Raw genomic sequence first — 20,774 nt, forward strand, 5'->3', positions numbered from 1 at the left:
GTAATGGCCCAGTAATTGTGCTAAAGCTGATTAAATAAATCCATTGGACTCTGACTCTATTATTGGGGGCTGGATGGGTGATAATAAGAACTAATATAGTTATTAAATATCCTACAACTTTGCTGATCTTATTGACCCTACTATTGACTTAAGCACCATTTATTAAAGTCCCGAGGCATACTTTCTGTTTACGTTCTCTTCTTCCCTCATCTGTTCCAACCCTCTGCCGGGCCCTGTAATCTCCCCGCTGTCTCCTTCCTGTGCCCAGCTCATCTTCAGCACCTCTTTTAGCCGCTCTTGCTTTTCATTCTAGTTTAACATCTGTACTCACATTTATACGTGTGTGCTACAAGCTAGGATCTGCAGAGGTGACAGAACATGCAGTTTTTCATCCTTTTAGCTTTGGATCACTTTGCTTAATCTATTTTCTACCTCCAACCTTTTTTTTTTGAAAATTCTGATTTTCTTTACAGCTGCAGAGAACTCCACTGTGTGTGCGTACCACATTTTCTTCACCCACTCATCTACAGACGGGCATCAAGGTGGCTTCCAGTTCCTAGCTCGTGTGAACCAGGCAGCAACGGATACAGATGCACACGTACCTCGCAGGGGATTTGGAGTCCTCTGAGTATAAGCCCAGGCGTAACGGAGGTGGATCCTGTTAATTTTTAGACTGCTCTTAGACACTTCTTATTCAGCCAGGTCTACTTTGCTAGGGTTTGTAGCCCATTTCAATGATTACTCTGTCTTCAGTTCCAATCGCTTCCATTTGTAATTTGTTCCTTTTCTGTAGTATTTTATTCTTTTTTGAATTCTATGATTTCAATAATTTCCTAGCAAGTAGATGGATCTCTTTATCCCGACTCTGATCTCCTCCGGTGACCGATGGGTGGAGTGTCTCATCTGTATGGGGATACTCGCTCTGTATCTGTATGGAGAGCCTGTGTGCTGCTTATAGAAATCTGTCACTGGGCTCCAAGGGAGGAGATCAGATAGGAATGCAAGGATCAAGTAATGTGGGACTTCCCTTTTGTCTTGGTAATCCTGAGAGCCCCCAGACCCAGTGACTCAGGGGACTTTGTTCTTTGCCTTGTTTAATCACTTTGTCTTTGATCTAAGAACTGACCCTATTCTCTGCAAGAGCCTAGAATGGTATAAAAGCAGACTGGAAAAAAATAGAGGTGCTTCAGCCTCAGCACTGGCTGGAGTCATGTTCTAATGTTTGTCTAATTGTCCTTTTCTTGTCAATCGTCACTCCCTCCCTCGAGACCCTGCTGACTGACTGAGCTGGCTTGGGCACTCATGCTGTATGGGGTGCTCCTCATGCTGTATTGGGGTGCTCTTCATCTTGTAACTGTTTTTCTTTTGATGACTGATTTTCTCAAATCGAAATTTCTCTCTCTGCTGTCACTATTTTTTTGTTTTGTTTTGTTTTGTTTTTCGAGACAGGGTTTCCTCTGTGTAGCCCTGGCTGTCCTAGAACTCACTCTGTAGACCAGGCTGGCCTCGAACTCAGAAATCTGCCTGCCTCTGCCTCCTGAGTGCTGAGATTGAAGGCATGCACCACCATGCCTGGCTGCTGTCACTGTTTTTATTTCTATTGTCTCTTGAGGTTAAAAGCAAGTCTTGTCTGTCTGAACCAATGATGGGATGGTTACTAAAATGTACACAAGTAGACTTGCATACACTGAAAAATTTCCACATGGTAACTTGAGAAAACAATCTAAAAATACTTGCTACTTTCTTGAGATTTTATATTTCTTTTATATGAATGGCTATTTTTGAGAGCATGTATGTACGTGTACCTTATGCGTCTATTGCTTGCTAAGGCCAGAAGAAGGCATCAGCCAAAAGAGGACACTGGATCCACTGGGCCTGGAGTTAGAGGTGGCTGTCAGCTACCATGTGGATGCTGGAAATTGAACCCAGATCCTTTGGCAGAGCAACCAGTGCTCTTAATGGCTGAGTCATCTCTCCAGCCCCAAGACTTTTGTTATTTTTTAATTTTGTTTGAGTGTGTGGGTCTGTGTGTGGGCATATGTATGGAAGTGCAGGTGTCTGCAGAGGCCAGAGGAATCAAGGCCAAAGGTTACAACTGTGGTTATAAGGCCCCCGACATGAGTGCTGAGAACTGAACGAGGGTCCTCTGATAGAGCAGTGTATACCCTTAATTGCTACGATCACTGCAGCCCCCACAGTAGACGAGTTTTAAAACAAATACTTTAAGGAGACAGTTTTAATTGTTGTAGTTCAAGTCCCAGAATATAGGAAAACACTGACCAATGTCCTGAAACTGTGACTAGGACACAGTTGCTAGGACAACAACAAAAGGTGTATAACTCAGCCCAATGTCCTGACCCAGCTTTTTAAAAGGAAAAGGAATTACGTTTACTCACCATTCGCGAAGCTCTGTCCGACATAGTACTCTAATTCCTTTACATTTGTTTTATTCTCCTGTGTCTTAGGATCAAAATAATCTTCAGTTGCTGTCACATTCAGAAACTGACTCTGGTGTGGGCTACATGTTAGCTCACAAAACAGGGTCATTAGGTTATAAAAACATGATGGACATCTAAAGAAAAAGTAAATTATATTTTATAACCAGCTATCAGCTAAAAAAAGGTAATATAGCTACAGAATATTTAAAATTCATTGAGAGGAGACAAGTTACCATGAAACATAGTAGACTCAGAAAATGTTTAATTCTATTTTTCCCCAGACCCACAGATTCTTTTTATTTTATTTTATTTTTATTTTATGTGCATTGATGTTTTGCTTGCACGTATGTCTGTGTGAGGGTGTCAGATAGACACAGCTACAGAACTGGAGTTACAGGCAGTTGTAAGCTTAGAATTGAACCTGGGTCCTCTGGAAAAGCAGCTCTCTTAACTGGAGCCATTTCTCCAGTCCTTAGACTCACACATTCTTTTTTTTTTTAATTTTTAATATTTTTATTACATATTTTCTTCAATTACATTTCCAATGCTATCCCAAAAGTTCCCCATAGCGCCCCCCACTTCCCTACCCACCCATTCCCATTCTTTTGGCCCTGGCATTCCCCTATATTGGGGCATATAAAGTTTGCAAGTCCAATGGGCCTCTCTTTCCAGTGATGGCCGACTAGGCCATCTTTAGATACATATGCAGCTAGAGACAAGAGCTCCGGGGTTCTGGTTAGTACATCATGTTGTTCCAACAATAGGGTTGCAGATCCCTTTAGCTCCTTGGGTACTTTCTCTAGCTTCTCCATTGGGAGCCCTGTGATCCATCCAATAGCTGACTGTGAACATCCACTCCTGTGTTTGCTAGGCCCCGGCATCGTCTCACAAGAGACAGCTATATTTGGGTCCTTTCAGCAAAATCTTGCTAGTGTATGCGATGGTGTCAGCGTTTAGAAGCTGCTTATGGGAAGGATCCCTGGATACGGCAGTCTCTAAATGGTCCATCCTTTCATCACAGCTACGAACTTTGTCTCTGTAACTCCTTCCCTGGGTGTTTTGTTCCCAATTCTAAGAAGGTGCACAGTGTCCACACTTTGGTCTTCATTGTTCTTGAGTTTCATGCGTTTAGCAAATTGTATCTTATATCTTGGGTATCCTAAGTTTTGGGCTAATATCCACTTATCAGTGAATACATATTGTGTGAGACTCACACATTCTTAAAACTTTATTGTAACATAAAAAAAAAGCTTTTAAAACTGTCCTAATATTACATTTAATTTATTCAGAAATAATGTTTAAAAAGAAAAAAGGAGTCTTTTCTGAATTCTGTGCTTTGAAATTAGAGATTTCTATCTTTATTCCAAAAGTCACAGTTTTGATTAAGAGAATAAGGTGTAGATATATGTGTGTGTGTCCATGTGACAAAGACCACTATAGGATTTATACCTTCAGCTTTCTTCTAGAAGTCAGATAACCCTAGCCTCTCCTGAAACACAGGAGGACTCCCCTGCGCGTTCTGAAGATTAAAAAGAGCCATCACCTTATGAGGTCTCGGATCAGAGCGTGGTACAGGAAAAGGTTAAGAAGCGCCACAGCAGCGCTCGCTGTGTATACTGCAGCAGCACCCGGGTTACCACGAAGATGACAGCTGACTGCTGGCCTTTGGGTTCAAAGTTTAAGCTCCTAATGTTGACTTGTGTATGTGGCAAAAGGGTTCTTGCTCCCTTTTGGTCCATGTTACCTCACTGTTCCATGGAGGAACCGTGAAGCAAGAGCACCTGAGATTACTGTCTGGTCTGCTTCAGTCCCACCATCAGATCTGACAGGGAATGAGGGCAATGTGTCCAGTCCTCAAGAGATCCTGCTCCAGAGAAGGGGACCCTGGCTGTCACTAGGGCCTCTGTAAGACCAGTATGTGCTCTTAACTGCTGAGCTATCTCTTCAGGCCAAAATTAGAAGAATTTTAAAACTGATACTTTAAAGAGATTGTTTTAATGGCTGTAGGTCAAGTCCTACAACACAGCAAACTGTAACAAAATCAGAAAGTACAACTGCAGTACTCAGACGGGAGTCATTCATTCCCGAGACGGTCTGCTTTCCAATGGATTACAAATAACCCACGGCACTTCATTTACCCTCCATGAGCATCGATTTCAGCAGCTGTATAAATTCCATGTTAGTTTGCTTCTCTTGTTATTATAACTTGAGCTTTACCCCCTGATAACATGGGGAGGGGGCTAGCTACAGTAAATGTTTATATCCATAATCCGTCAATTAGAGTGGGCAGTAAATAAATGCGATCTGACTAAGTGGCAGAGCCTCTGATCTGGTTCTGCCAATGCCAGGAGCCTAGAGTGGCCTGAGTAGATTCTTAGCTCTTGGCCCATTATTACATTCTGTGATCTGTAAAGCAAAGGCTTTCCACTTGGTACAGCCAATTTCTAAGGCACAATGCCCTGAGCAGAAGCAGGGTAGGGTCCTGCTGCCTACAGTGATATCTAGAGAGGGCCTCTTCCTTCTTCACCTCCTACCTCATCCACCTTTACGAGTGTGCTAAAGTCTGGATAATTTACACACACCAAAGTCTGTTGCTCTAAAGAAAACCACCAACTTGCTCTTTACATATTTAAAGAACATCTATTATACAACCTTTCTGCACTGCCAACTACACCAGAATGGGTGTACCACCTAGGAGCTAAGGCTACTGCAGTGTTTCAGCACAGAGATATACCAGGATGTCAGACAAGAGCCAATGGCATGCTGCCAAAATGACAACCTGAGTTTGATTCTTGGACGCACATGGTGTAAGGAGAGAACAAGCCCCCACTAATTTCCATGTGCATGTGCACACAGTGGGTACACATGGTACATGCATGCGCACAGTAAGTAAATAACTGATTTCCATGTGCGTGGGTACACATGGTACATGCATGCACACAATAAGTAACTAATAAAAACTTAGAAAAGAATGACGGGCAAAGCAAGGCAGCAAGGAGTGAGAAAGAACCGAGAGCCACACAGATGGAGGACCCAGGCCCTGAGCAGGACAGCAGGGACCACTCCTCACCACAGTGCACAGACGCTCTGTTCTGAGAGACCCTAGGCCCCTGGAGAGGTCCCTTTGTGAGCCAGGATACCACGAGGGAAACCAAGTCTTCACTCTGAAAGCATCTAGGAAGAAAACTGGTGGACATGTGGCTTCCTTCTTCCTTCTAACTAGGAAGGAAACTGGTGGACATGTGGCTTCCTTCTTCCTTCTAACACACCATCGGTACCTTCTCAGAGCACAACAGAGGGGAACTGGTCTCTATAAGCACCCAGGGTGGCACTGTTTGCTGTGGTCCGCCTACCTGGACAGAAACTGCAGGGGCAGCTGCAGGTTACTCTTCAGCGTCTGAAGCTGTTGAATGTCACAGCAGAGACTGACATTGTCAAAGAAGAGTCCTGGACAGAGTTCCTGTGAGGAGAGAGCGGGTTCCCAGATAAGCTCCGTCACTACAGGTGATGGATGCCCTTCACTCCTGTTAATCCCAGGCACGAGAGGTTCTGTCTGAGTCGCTATCAAGTTCGCCATTCAGAGAGTAGGGATTCAGCCGGGCAGTGGTGGCACACGCCTTCAACCCCAGCACTCCAGAGGCTGAGGCAGGTCAGTCTCTGAGTTTAAGACCACTGTGGTCTACAGAGACTTCCAGGACAGCCAGGGCTACACAGAGAAACACTGTCTCAGGACAGTCCCCCTTCCGACCCCCAAGAAAGTGGGGATTCGTAAGTAGCAGAGACAACTCTATTGATTTTTCCTTTACTGTTTCGCTGTGTAAGTCAGACTATTCAAAAGTTCAGCCACAAGGCTATATCCACTTGTCACTCCAGGGACAGTCAAAACTTGTACTAACTCTGAAAAAAAAAAGCAAGGATATTTACGCGACCTAGTGCTACCCTGGATTACTGAAGCCCCAAAGCCAGTCTTTTCAGCCTGATTTTTCCCAGTATTTTTTTTTTCCAAACAGCCCTAAGAATCACACTAACAAAAAGCAATGTCTGGGAGGTAGCCAGAATTCACGGGCTTACAGGGAACAGAGAAATCACTAAAAGAGGTAGTGAGAATGCCAGCCTTTTAGTGACAAAGTCTAAGAAAAAGCAAGTCTTGAAATCTAGGAGCGACAACAAGAAAGCTAACTTAACATGTGGGTACCAAGGTCATCTCTAAACAGTGACTCCCACTAGGAAACTCCAGGAGACACAGAGTCTTGACATGTTTAGCAAGAGTCTTCCAGGAGACACCTGGAAGATTAAACCTTTTATCAGCTCTGTGCTATGGGGTACAGGCTGGAGTCTAGGTTAAGATTTAAGCTGGACTGGAGCAACAGCTCAGCAGTGATGACTGAGCGTGTGGAGAAATCATGGCAGTTCCTGGCCCACGTGGTGGTTCACAGGAGATCCAACTGACCTCCTGCATGTGAAGGCTCACACACATACACACATACAAAAATGTCTTTACAGATTTCAGCCCTCTAGTCTCACCTCCAGCATCCTTGGTCCCATTACAGATTCTGTAATGATTCATAAGATTCTATAAGCTATGCCTGGGTGCTCTCAAAACAGCACGCTTACCTGCACTAAGTCATAGCCATCCTTTGGGAGGGGTTTCGGTGGGCCGGAATATTTACAGTTGTACCTCTTGTCTCCAGTCGCAATTCCACACTCTCCATACCAAATACAGGATTGTGAAAACACCTACGGAATCATGGAAAACAGATTTTAGCACAAAAAGGTGCTCAGTCAACAGACCTTTCATGCTACCTAGCAAATGAAGTAACAAAGGTTCTTGCTAAACATGTCAAGAAATATTAATAAAGATGGAACAAGCCTGACATGGGGAGGTCTTATGTCAGCAATCCCAACACTTGTGAGGCTGAGACAGAAAAAGCATGAGTTCAAGGCCAGTCTGGGCTGCACAGTTAAGACCAGTCTGAACTACCCAGTAAACCCTGTCTTGAAAACAAACGAAGGGTAGCACCCAGGCCATGGGGCTGGAGCAATGGTTCGGTGGTTAAGAGAGAGAGGTTCCTTCGCTTAGAGGACCCCAGTTCCCAGCACCGACCTGTAGGCCAGCTTCATGGTATCTGATACCACCACCTCCTCCTCCTCCTCCTTCCCCCCTCCCCCTCATATCTTTTAAAAAGAAACCAGGCCTAAAACCCCAAATGGATTTGTCAGGTCAGTGTGGTGCAGGAATGGAAACTATTTACAAGAGCCAGATTTGCCACTTGAGAGAGGGTCTAGTTCCAGCAAGGATAGGTAGAAGCAGTGCTGTACTTAGCAAGTAAGAGATTATGAAGACACTGTTTTTTGGGGAATTGCACACAAAAAAATTAAACAACCAAAAGGATATTTTCCCGTATAGTTACATTAGCTACTACTGATACTTCAAAAGGAACCTGAGAAACAAAACCTGTATCATTAACTTTACCTAAAAGGAGGTGCAAGAACACTGTTCCTGAGGGCTAAGGAGACCAACCGCCAAGGGATGCACTGCTAAATTTAAGGACCATCAGCAAGGCAACATTAACCTAACATTTCTTATGAAAAGATGTCTCAAGAGCTGCTCATATTCCCCATGTGACAGTCACAAGGCTGCCTAGAGCTTAAGAAGGAAGTGTTCCCGTGAGTCACCACCCCATCAAGGGTGCTGCCCAGAGGAATCCATACTGTGCTGCACAACTGACTCAGCACAGATGATGCAGCATGCCAGGGACACTGTCTTAGAACTGTCCCACAGGGAAAACATAAACTAGGAGCAAGCTGGATCCCAAGATACCCATTGAAAAGCCTTAAACACCCTGAACAGGAGCGGCAGGCCAATCCCCACACAGGCAGGCAGCTAAGTCAGTCATCTTTAGTTCCCAGCCACGATGCAGATCCAGAAGGGAAGAAGGTGAACGAGAACATAAACTAGACCAGGGAACACAACTCTCAAGGGGTCCAGAATCAATAGAACTTGCTTCTGAAATTATCCTTTATTTAGTAAAATAACCATTACAGGTCACTGGATGTAGTGGTGCACGCCTGGAACCTCATCTACCACAGAGGAGAGACGAAACAGGAAGTAGGAGAGAGAAGTGGAGTGCGAGACCCAACTGGGCAACTTGGAGCCCCTGCCTTAACAGACAAGGGTGTAGCTAGTGGTTGTTCAACACTCGGAAAGCCTGGGGTTCAAAACAGCAAAACCAAAACCAGAGACCCCCAAACCACATGAGATACATGTGTCTCTACGTCAAAGTGTGTGTGGCTGTTCTTTTGAGACAGAGGACAGGGACTTAGTTACTATGTAGCCCAAGAGCAGCAAGCTGCTTCCGCACTGGCTACAGGCCCACCGCTCTGGACTCATTCAAAGTCCTATGTTTAGGAGAGAAATCATTCAAATGGGGAAGGGTCCACATTTTAAACCAAACCCAGCAACTCTAGCAGAGAACTGCACTCTGGCCTTCCAGCAGGCAAGAGAGCTCCGATGTAACTCAAGTTTTAAATGGCTAAAGCTGCTGAGAGGTGCGGGCAGAGCTGACAGGAAGTGCCAGTTAAACAGGGAGCTTTCTCTCCTTTCTCAGAACTCTACCAGTTGTCAAGGCTGCCTCACAACAGAATTCAAAGGGAAATCCCAGAGGCCCATTGGAGTTTATTTGAGCAAGGCCAAATAAAAACTGATTAGGGAATTCAGTAGGGCCATCACCAGCAGGTTCCGAGCTGGGCATTCCTGCGCAGAGTGCGACCAGGTGGCATTTACCACAACAAAGGGTGAGGTAAAGAAAATAAAGTCCTCTGATGGCATCACTTAGGTAGTCCCAGATCACTGACTTTGATTAAATCTATACTGGCCCAGAGCAAATATCAGCTCCAAACCCAAGGCCCCCACAAACCTTAACAACAGAAATCCAGCCAAAAGGCCAGACAAGATGACCTAACGTGGTTTCACAAACATCTGCTTCTATGTTGTCACTGATTTCAAAGCCAAGTGTTTTTCTGCCCCTTTGAAAGCAGGGGAAAGGAGAGGAGTCAGGAGCCCTTGTGATCCCAAGAAGCCAATACTCTAAGTCAGTAAGTTGAGCCCCACTACACTTAGAGGAGTGAGTTACTTAACCTTTTTAAGTAGAACACAAAATATTTGGGGTTTCCTGGCCATTCAAAGGCAATTGGCTCACAAAACCATCTTGCCCACAGCAGTGGCCCTAGCCAGAGGGGCTCAAGTGCTCCTAAGAGCACTCAGTGGCTCACAGGCCTTAGGTGTCAACTCAGCGTGACAGGCTCAGATACTCCACTAACACACAAAGCAAAGCACCAGGAAACTACGATTTGTCCAAGGTCAAGAGAGCATTGGCCAAGCCAGGGTTGAAACTGCAGCTTTTGGCTCCAGGCACAGACTCTCCATAAAAGATAATTAGACCACAATTAAAGCCCTTCTCAGGAGTTTACCCACTCCCACTCCCACCTCTGCAAGCTCACCTTGTTTTCCACCTTAAATGTCTTCCCATTCACGGTGTCTACACTGCCTATGGACACTATTCTAATCTCACAGATGTCCCTGCTTCAGACAATCTCTACCCATGTCTGCCGCTCTGCCTGCTGGCCTTTGATGCTCCAGGGGAGGCTGATCTTTCTCAGTCCTCCACAGCTTCCACTGGTGGGGGGCTCCCTTGTTCAGACATCTCCGCAGTCTGTGGTTAGAACCCACCCTCACCTGCTGCCTATGACAACGTTTTGCAAGCTCGTCCTGGCTCTTCTCTTCTGTCCCCTCCTAAGGGACCTATCTGCCTCCACACTGGTCCCAATTTTCTTTCCTACCTATGGCCAAAGCCATTCTCCGGTCTCCACCTCCCTTGTGGTACCTGCCGGTGGATGCACCTAAGCACGTCCCTCCAGACCACCCGCCAGATGTTCTAGTCCCATAAGAATATAGCACATCTCCTTTAGTTTACGGGCTCTTGCTAAGTGTACCCCTACCTACCGTCACAATCCCCACTCAGCAGATGTGTGACTCATCTGGAATACAGATGAGCAGGTAAAGTGCTGAAGGACCTGAAAGACTAAGTCAGGGCAGAGGTAGACCTCACCTACCTGTGGCCCAGGTGCGTGGGAGGCTGGGGCCCAATTTCCACTGCACCAAGGGACTACAGACCTAGAGAGGCAGGGCTGGGCCATGCTCATCTCTGCAACCTATGGAGGGTCTAACTGGCGCCTTAGAGACAAGGATCCACAATCTCAAAATCACAGACAGTAGGTAGTCAGGTCTTCTCTGACAAAGAGGATGAATGTGTCATGAAGTCTCCTGGGACTGTCAACCCGACGCAGCCATGCTCTGGGGGCAAGAAGAACTCACGTGGACAAACAACCCAACTTCCAAACTTAAAGCTTCCTTCATTGTGGTACAAGAGCCCAGAGTTTAAGATGAGTGTAGTGACATATGCCCTGCCCCTGTGCCTGGATTGCCATTGGAGGCTGTCTAGTTAGGGTTGCATTGCTGTGAAGAGACGCCATTACCAAGGCAACTCTTATACAGGGAATCATTTCACTGGGGTGGCTTATAGTTTAGATGTTCCAAGCATTTTCATCATGGCAGGGAGCATGACAGCGTGCAGGCAGACATGGTGCTGGAGGAGCTGAGAGTTCTACATCCTGATCCAAAGGCTGCTCGGAGAAGCCTGCTGTGATGGTTTGTATATTCTCGGACCAGGGAGTGGCACCATTTGGAGGTGTGGCCTGGTTGGAATGGGTGTGTCACTGTGGGTGTGGGCATCAGATCCTCACCCTAGTTGCCTGGAAGTCAGTCTTCCACTAGCAGCCTTTGGATGAAGATGTAGAACTCTCAGCTCTGCCTGCGCCATGCCTGCCTGGATGCTGCCATGCTCCCACCTTGATGATGATGGACAGAACCTCTGAACCTGTAAGCCAGCCCCAATTAAATGTTGTTTTTATAAGACTTGCCTTGGTCATGATGTCTGTGCACAACAGTAGAACCCTAAGTAAGACACTCGTTTTCTGCAGGCAGGCAGGAGGGGTCTCGTTCGCACTGCAGGCAAAGAGCCTGAGCGTAGACCTCTCCAAGCCCCCCATGTCCTCCAACAAGGCCACATCTCCTAATAGTGCCACTTCTCATGAGTTAAGCACAGTCAATCCACCACAGAGGCCAACCCAGGCTACATAGCAAGACTCTCACCAACTCAACCCAACCCAACCTAATCCAAAGGAAACCAAACAACCAACATGCCCTGGCTTTAAACTCAGAAACATTCTCGTAGGGAAGGAAGCACTATATGCAGTATTAAAGTGAAACACACCAGTGTTTGGGGTCTACTGTCACCACAAAGCGAGCCTAATCACACAGGCTGTGCTCTAGAGAGGGACAGGAGCGAAGGTTACACAAGTGTGACACACTGAGGCCACTGAACACTGCTAAATGTCAAGTCATACATGACTTGACCACCACAATAACACAAAGCAAAAGCCTGGTCTCAGATGTCCTTCACCAGATAAAGTGAAAGCTGTGTCTTGAGCTTCAGTTCCCTGCCACCATTGCAGGAGTCAAACGGGATCAGGAATCACGAATCCGTATCACACCATACAGCGAGTCTCTCACAGCATATCCCACTCGATCACAGCATATCCATCCCACTCGCTCACAGCATATCCATCCCACTCGCTCACAGCATATCCCACTCGCTCACAGCATATCCCACTCACTCACAGCATATCCCACTCACTCACAGCATATCCCACTCACTCACAGCATATCCCACTCACTCACAGCATATCCCACTCACAGCATATCCACTCACTCACAGCATATCCCACTCACAGCATATCCCACTCACTCACAGCATATCCCACTCACTCACAGCATATCCCACTCGCTCACAGCATATCTATCCCACTCACTCACAGCATATCTATCCCACTCACTCACATAGTGGCGACACGTCACAGTCTGTGAGCTGTTGCTATGTCAGGATACCTGAGACTAAGTGATTAATAATAAACAGAAAGTTCTCTGGCCCACAGGTGTGGGGGCTGCAGGGACTTCATCTGATGTTCTTGCCACCACACTCCATGGTGGAAAGGAGAGAGGAGAACCCCAGACAGGAAACAGCAGGCTCACCCTTCATTAGAATTTCCTCTGAGCACGATTCACTTCCACAGGGTGCACTGATTGATCTGCCCCGACAGATCACTCATGGTTTAATTATCAACACTGTTTCGGGGGGGTGTCGGTGGAGGGGGGAACCCCAGCACATGAACTCTGTTGGTACATTCAAGCCAACTGCAGACACACTGTTTTCCACACATACCACTCTTACAGTGATACTTTAATGAAAAGATAACATTACTTAAGTGTTACATTTTTGTCCACTTCTAAAATATTTTTCCAAGACTGTAGAGTTTTAATTGCAAATCAATACACTCCTACCACAGATATCCAGATTTCACAGATATACTGAATTCAAACTGAAAGGCCTCTCTCAGATCCCTACCCCATCCATTTCTCAGACTGAACCAGTATAATTTATCACACCCAGGTCTTCCTAGCTTTCTGACTTCTCCCACAGGTAAACATCCAATTTTCACATATGCAGAACCACAAGCATGGCGTCAGCTCCCTTACACAGGTCATTCTTTGGCTCTATTTTGATCTAAGACCTTAAGGCCAAACTCCAGTCACAGAAAACAGGCTCATTGTTCTTCCAGACTCTGGTGTCACAAATCCTGTCTGTCCTCTCTAATGATCTCTGCTTAACTGCCCCTCCCAAGACTCACTTCCTCACTAAGCTAAACCCTGACTCCTTCCACCCTGGTCTAGTGCAGTTCCCAAAGAAGGTACGCTGCCTTATCTGATCAGAAGCAGCACCTGGCTGCACCCAACCCCTTCCTCACAGTCACGGAGGCAGCTGATGTCTCTTGCCATGGTGACATGTTTTGTCACATCCTGAGAGCTCCCCCTGTGGACCCACGAGAGCTAGGCAGACAAACTCTGCCCCTGAGGGCCAAACATTAAATAATGGAGACTTTTAACTCTTCAGGCAGGTCTCTGTGGCAAATACTCAACCCTGCCTGTAAAAGTTCAGTTGCAGCCACAGCATGAAGTGAAGCGTGTCCCAACCGGTGGGTCAGGCCACAGTCTGTGGTTGTCGCTCTAGGAGCAAGCAAAGTGTGTGAGACCTGGAAGAGTATTTTCTTGTTTGTCTTGATGCCCTCATAAGACCGTGAAATCCTCAACAGCGGGGCCCAGGTATGAGTCTTCTTTTGAAACACCCTGTACAATGCATCCAACCTTCATCGGTTCAGAAACCAGCAACAGTGAGTTTAGGGAATCTCACTGATTTGATTTCATGAGTTCAGAGACGAGAACTCGGCCACCTGGCTCCAACCGAGGCTTGGTAAGTAAAAGGCTAGAGAGTTGCTACTTTCGAAAGATAGGTCAGATGGGATTTAGTTACTAGACATCTCACTGAGTCAGAAAGCTGCCTTCAGTCCAGAAAGATTTAAGAAGAATGAACCCTTCGGCCATCTATCAGCAGCTACAATCTCTGAGCCCCACTCTACTGTCCATGAGCACAGATGGAATGCAGCTTCTCACACTACATAGAAGAAATTCTGAACCCAAGAGAAACGTGGACTCCTGGGGCCTCTAGTGAACCCTACCAAGGTCTAAACCCACAAATCCGGAGGGAATGCCAATGGTGTCAGGCACACGCTGGTCGTTTCTCACGGATTCATTTCTAACAGGCCATCGTCACACAGAATATGAGGATTTACAGGGAAGGGAAGTAAAGGCTCAGAAATGACAGTCCATGGCAAGGCTCACAGGTGACATAATTCTGAAAAACAAGACAAATGTCTGCCAGCCCTTCTGTCTCTTCCCACAAGCACTGGGTGCCTGCACAGTTCAAACTCCAGCCTCGTTTGGGCACTGGCAGCCTCAGAAGAGGAAGTCGCAGCAGACAGGCTGCCCCCACTGACTTCAAGTTCCACAAACTACAGATGTAGAAGCAATGGCCATCACTCACATCTCTAGGTGGCTGTCAGGTGTGACCGACAGTCCAGCAGCTCCGTGACAGAGCCAAGACATACTATAGCTGACATCGCCACTTCTGCTATGATTGTGGATAGATAAAGGCAATAGAGGGACCTGGGGGACAGCTGACTCCAGCTCCAACAGGAGAAACCGGTGGGTGCTGGTTAACCCCATTGCCTGCTGCCTATCTGGGGAGCATGGACACAGGCCTGTACAGTCAAGTCCGAACAAGGCAGGATGGGCTGGAGGGAACCCTGCCCAGAGATCACACTGCCTACTGTTCCTTTGTAATTCAGAAGGCAGATTAAACAAACATGGAGGTAGAGGCTTGGTTTGATGTGACTTCTACGGTAGAAGCCTCTGGTTCTATTTCAAAGCCAGTCTGACAGTCAGTCACTGACAAGTCAGTCAGTCTCCTCTCCCTCTCTCCCTCTTCTCTCTCTCTCTCTCTCTCTCTCTCTCTCTCTCTCTCTCTCTCTCACACACACACACACACACACACCAGACTTGCCTATATACAGGTGTTTAAGTCAAATACTTCTGAGTGTGATAGGCTCAAGCATCCCAGCTCTTCATTTGGCAGGTAGCCCCTTACCTCACAGTGTAAGTCAACCAAGGCCACACTAGCAGATACTATTAGACATTTATGAGCTTCAGCAAGCACAGGGTCAGAAGAACCACCCCAAAGCCATAGCTCTAAAACACAACCATGACCTGAGTGTCAGTGTGTCTCTACAGAGGGCCATGCTCAGCAGACTAATGACTCCCTGGCCATTACCCAGCCACAGGGGAGATGGGAACAGGTGAACCATCAGGTGAGAAGCCTTACTAGCCAAATGGGACAATTGATGGACACACATTTTAGGAATCAAGTAGCAACATTTGAACTTGAATAGAGGGCAGAAATCAGAAAATAGCAGTTCAGGCTTCTGGTCTGCCATTTACTAGCCCTGTGACCTTAAGACAAACATCAACTTTAATGTTCCAGTTGATAAAGAAAATCTGTGGTTGGAGAAATGCTGAGTGGCTAAGAGCAATGGCTGCCCTTTCAGGAGTCCTGAGTTCAGTTCTCAGAACCCACATTGAGGCTCACAACTGTCTGTAACTATACTCCCATAGGATCCAATGCTCTCTTCTAGTGTGCCGATAAAAGGCCCATTAAATTTTAAAAGCAGGAAAAATGCACTTTTATTGAAGAGGTTCTGGGGGGACAAAATAAGGTTAGCTGTGTGATCGCAATGAGACATAGCTACTTTTTTGTCTTTAATCGTCTGTAATCCAGACTGTTCCACTGCCTGCTGGGAGGCATGGCTACAGAATACCTACAATGCCAGTTCTTAGGCTGAGGCAAGAGCAGCTCCAGTCAGAGGCCAGCTTTGTTTACACAGCAAGTGTGACTCAAAAAGAAAATACGGAAATTCACGGTAATTACAATACATGCAAAGAACAGTTTTTGTTAGCAACTAGATTACTTTCTAGCATTTATTTTTTATGATGCTGCTGCTGAGGCTGTGTGCAAGCATGCGATGCGGCACGTGTGGAAGTCAGGGGACAACTTCTAAGGGTTGCGCCTCTCCTTTAACAGTGGGTTTCAGGGACTGAACGCAGGTCGTCAGGCTTGTACTGGAAACACACTTGCTGCCCTGCTACAAAATTTTTAATTTTTACTGATAAATATTTCTATTTATTTATAGGATACAGGATAATTCAATATAAGTATATGGCATGAAATAATGAGATTAGGAGAAGGAGTGTTTTTCATCTCAACTGGTGAGCATTTCTATGGCTAGTCTCCATCTCCCAGATTCCTCTTGGTCACCTGGCACACAATTCACCCTCAGAGCTCAGCTCAAAAATTTAACAATCTGCCCTTATGTTTATTATTTCTCACCACATTATCGTTCTCACCCATTCTTCTACCATTATGTGTGCACAAGACGGAGACAGTAGCTAACATTATACAGCCTTTTATAGCAAGCACACTGCTCTTCCAAGGCCTTGGGTCTTCGATCTCTGCATCCTACACTGTGCTCAGAACCTTTACTTTAGATCTGTGACCTAAGGAAAGGAGAGTAAAAAAGATCAAGGACAAATGTTCAAGTGCCTCTCAAAGCCAGAAGCTCATTCATTGAGTCAAAGTTTTTAAAAACAAATACTTATTTTTTTTCTAACATAATATTTGTATTGATTATTTGGGAATTTCATATCATGTACCCTGATCATGCTTATTTCCCAGTCCTTCCAAGTCCACTCCTATTCTTATGATTCCTCTTCCCCCACCCTCAAAAAAAAAAAAAAAAAAAAAAAGAAGAAAAGAAAAGAAAAAGGACACATGTCTGGTGTGTGTTGCCCACCTACTCACCGGAGGGAGCATGGTCAAACTCCCAGTGGCCAGCTCTCAAAGAAAATCAAGTCGTTCCTTACCAGCACCCCTGCCAGAAGACATCAACTGTGCACAACTACACGTGGACACTCTTACCACAGTTTAAGAGTTCTCTTCAGTGGCTTCCTGTCTAGGCTGTTACTTTTTTGGGAGGTGGGGTGGGGGTTGTCACAGTAGCCTCTATGTCCCTCTTTCTCAGCAGTGTCTATGGTCACTGATACCACTGCAGAAGGAGTTTCCTTGCCCTTTATAGCCAGTGGGAGCATGGACCAAGGTCGTCTACATGGCCTCTGCCATCAGCAGTCCCCAGTGGCAGAACAGGCCACCGGCCACAGCAGTCTGGCCCATGGTTACCAATGTGGCTCCAGGCAGCAGCACCGACCACAGAGGTACTTTATTGTTTAAAACCGTATTACTTCTAAAGACTAAGATAACAGACACAGGCTGGGAGCTGCAGGAGGGGGCTCAGTTGGTGAATTAGTGCTTGCCACACAAGCATGGGGACCAGGGTGTGGCTCTCCAGCAAAGCATCAGAAATCAGGCACTGTGGTATAGGCAGTGTTCCCAGAGCCGAGGAGGAGAGACAGGAAGATTATCTCTAGGGCTTGCTGACTAGCTAGTCTGCTGACTAGGTGAGAGAGACCCTGACTCAAAAGAACAGGAAGAATGACTGAGAGACACACTTGGCCTCTGCCCTGAACACACACACACACACACACACACACACACAGGCAAAGGAAGCCTGGTTGATCCGTCAATCACGGTCTTCCCCAGAATCAATTGCAAATACATGCTGATCACAACTAACCTTTAAGCCCCTCCTCAAGATCCACTTTGGTGCTAGAAGACTTCCTGTTTAAAAAGAGCCACAAATCAAAAGTCGCACCTATTCAGAGATGTTAATATATAGTTCTTGTTCTCAAGGAGCCTGCAATATAGCGTTTCCGTTACAAAGCAAGCACACAAACACCCTGGAAAGCGGGTCCAGCTAATCTGACTTTGTACAGGGGAAACTGAAGTTGCAGTCTGAAGAGATGGAAACCCTCCCATACACCCCAACACAACACACACCCGGCCTCTCAGTTCAAAGACTTTTGTTAACAGAAAATGCCACTGCAGAAGTTTAAGCAAAAGACAAGAACTTGAGTGGGAAGGTATCCTGGCTGGGGACCAGCACAATGCCATCAGTAAAGCTCCAGTTGAGGGACCTTGGCAGTCTGGCCAAGATTTTGTGTGGTTTTGATATCAGATGGTCTGACTTGTGTGCAGAGCAGAGCCACAGGTGACAGGATGAAAGGGTCCCTGATGGCCAAGCCCAGACTTCCCAGTAGGCGATGAGCCACGCTTCAAACAGTGCATCTCTAACAGTGGAGTGAGGCAGGCTGGCCAGGACAGGGTGCCTATGCCTCTCTCAACAGAGACTCTTTGTTCTGGGTCATAGAATAAATTCGGAGAAATACAAAGTTCTATTCAGCAAGTCCTTTACTCTTTACCCACTTGCAAAAAAAAAGAAAAGAAAAAAAACCCTTCCTTTTCCAGCTGATAATCTGTTATCAAATCTTACTGCGTTAGTGGGCCGAAGCTAGGAAGATTACATGGACCCACTCCATTCCTCTAGGCCAAAAGATCAACCCCTTCCAGGTTACCTCTGAAAAAGCCACTTAAGTGTTTAATGAGTTCTGACCTCAACGAATTCCAAGTTTCTCAAGGTGGGGGGACAGACAGGAAAGACAGGCCTACTTTCCCAACAGCCACGTACTACCTTGATGAACACAGGTGAGTTGTTTACTAGGCAGGGTCTATTGACCTAACTGGCTTAGAACTTGCAAGGCAGAACAAGTTGGCCTCAAACTTAAGCAATCCTGACTCTGCCTCCGCAGGGCTCCGATTAAAGGCTTGCACACCATGGTGACTAGCAAACAAGGGGATTAAAAAAAGCTGTCTATGCCCATACAGTGGCTCACACCTGTAACTCCAGCACTTAGGAGGCTGAAACAGGATTGGAGTGAATTCAAGGCACACCTGGGCAATACAGTGAGAATGAGAACCCGGGCCTATAGCAAGACCAGACACACAAAAAAAGCCAAGTCAAAAGAGAAAAACTGAACATTCAATGTGGCAATGCTAGTCCGTCATCTGTAAGGAGAAAATGTAAGAAAACCAAAAATCTCTCCTAATGCATTTGTGATCTTCCAAAGGACAGCTGCCTCTAACCTCTAACTTTACTGCTGCTCAGACAGAAACCTGACCATTGGCAGCCACTGACTGGTGTGAGATCCAAAACCAGATACCCCACCCCCATCGGTTCAGCTGCCCAGGGAGCCAAACAATGGGAGTGTTTTAATTAAGAGGAGGGTGGGAAGACTTTCAGGCGTTTTGCAAGAGATCCAGCTCAGTTCTACTTCAAATGCCCTAGAGGAGCGCATTGCTTATCTATTTTGAAGGTTACCTTGAGGTAAGAGAAGCAGAGATAAGTTTAAGCCACTTTATAATGTGAAGTCTGCTGACTAGGCCACGACCTAAAACTCTAGGGAAAAGAAAGTACAACCCGCTCCTGCCCCAAACAGCCAACCCGTTCCTGCCCCCACCAACTGTCTTCTCCGCTTTTCCTCACTTTGGGTTAGCCTGGGATCCGCCTGTGTACTCTTCAGCTCCTTGGCCAGCATCCCTATGCCCTTTTGAGCACTTCACAGAGATTTAAAGAACAAAGAGTAAGTTTCCTAGATCCTTTCATCTGCTCTCTCTTCTAATTCACCACATCTTCATAACCAGAGTCCATTAGAGGGGAGTTAGTGGCCACAAGGGCAGAGAGTTTCCATTGACTTAAGTCATTCTGATGACTAAGGGGGTGTAATTAGTACCCCTCCGTAGGCATCCCCAAACACACACCCACTTTCCAATGAGAAAACTACACACATAAGCAGTAGTGACACACCCATACCCAAGTTGGCCACAGCAAGGAAAAGCCAGCGGAGGGAAGCCAGTACACTGTGCCAGGTGTCTTCCTGTCCCTGGCTAATTGTGGGAAGGGGCAATTAAACTATTTTATCTGTGAGCCTCAGTTTCCCGAAACGTTAAAATGACCGTGAGAAGAGGCAACCCACATTCTTTAAAGTACTGAAAACAGCTTCAATTTGGTACCTGAGTTTTGTTCTCCTCCACCTCCATCGTCTGGAGACAAGGAGCAGTAATGCAGTCGGAGCTAAGTAAATGTGTGCATGTCGAATTTGTTTTGTTAAAATGGCTAACAACAAGCAAACTCCCTATCCTCTGCGCCCATTGTCCCTCCAATTCCACATCCTAAATCAGGTGACCACCGCTGGAATAGCTCAAAGCTAGCCAAATAGAGGCCCCTAGCTGTCATCCTCTCCCAGAGCACAGGGCAGCGTGAGGGTGGACAGACACAGGAGGAGAAGGCGACCTCTACGGCTGCACAGGAAGACCAACTTCCCCACGCCCGCAGCTCCCTCGCCGGGGGTCTCCGGAGCCGTCGCCCCGCCCCGCCGCGTTCCGCCCAGCCCGCCCGGGATTCTGGAAGGCGCTCACCTGCGCAGGGCACAGCAGCAGCAGCAGCAGGCCTAGGGCCGGGTGGTGCGTACCCATGCTGTCGCCGCGCGGGGCTACAGCTCTCGGTTCGGCTCGCAGAGCACCGCGACCCGAACGCCGCGGCACTGGCGGGCGGTTTCGGAACCGGCGGGCGCCTGACCAAGGAGGGGGCAAGAGCAGCCGTCGGACTGCGTGCGCAAGGCAGGAAGGACGGAGGCGGTGTCAGCGCTGCTGCCTCTCGGGCCCTCCCCGGAGGCGGGGCTAAACTCTCGGGGATCCGGCTTAGAGCGCATTGCTGGGCCAAGCCCTTTGCCGAGCCACGTCTGCAAGCGCCCTCTACCGA

General features: G+C 46.9%; 1 protein-coding gene across 2 annotated transcripts in view; it reads right to left on the reverse strand.

Annotated features, from left to right (window-relative positions):
- Npc1 (NPC intracellular cholesterol transporter 1) overlaps positions 1–20,651 on the reverse strand; it is a 46,446-nt gene extending 25,795 nt beyond the window's left edge. Inside the window, exons 1-4 of one of the 2 annotated variants that reach the window (XM_021150652.3) lie at positions 20,432–20,651; positions 7,053–7,175; positions 5,792–5,898; positions 2,397–2,572 (exon numbers count right to left, since the gene is read on the reverse strand). In XM_021150652.3, coding sequence (XP_021006311.1) covers positions 2,397–2,572; positions 5,792–5,898; positions 7,053–7,175; positions 20,432–20,488 — 463 coding nt within the window. In that variant the 5' untranslated portion in view covers positions 20,489–20,651. Of the gene's footprint in view, positions 1–2,396; positions 2,573–5,791; positions 5,899–7,052; positions 7,176–12,588; positions 12,612–20,431 lie in introns of those variants that run through there. The other variant, XM_085833376.1, reaches the window with a different exon arrangement.
- Between the last annotated feature and the right edge of the window lie 123 nt (positions 20,652–20,774).

This window comes from Mus caroli, unplaced genomic scaffold, assembly GCF_978045245.1.
Source record: "Mus caroli unplaced genomic scaffold, Mus_caroli_1 scaffold_19, whole genome shotgun sequence".
NCBI classification, from domain to species: domain Eukaryota; kingdom Metazoa; phylum Chordata; class Mammalia; order Rodentia; family Muridae; genus Mus; species Mus caroli.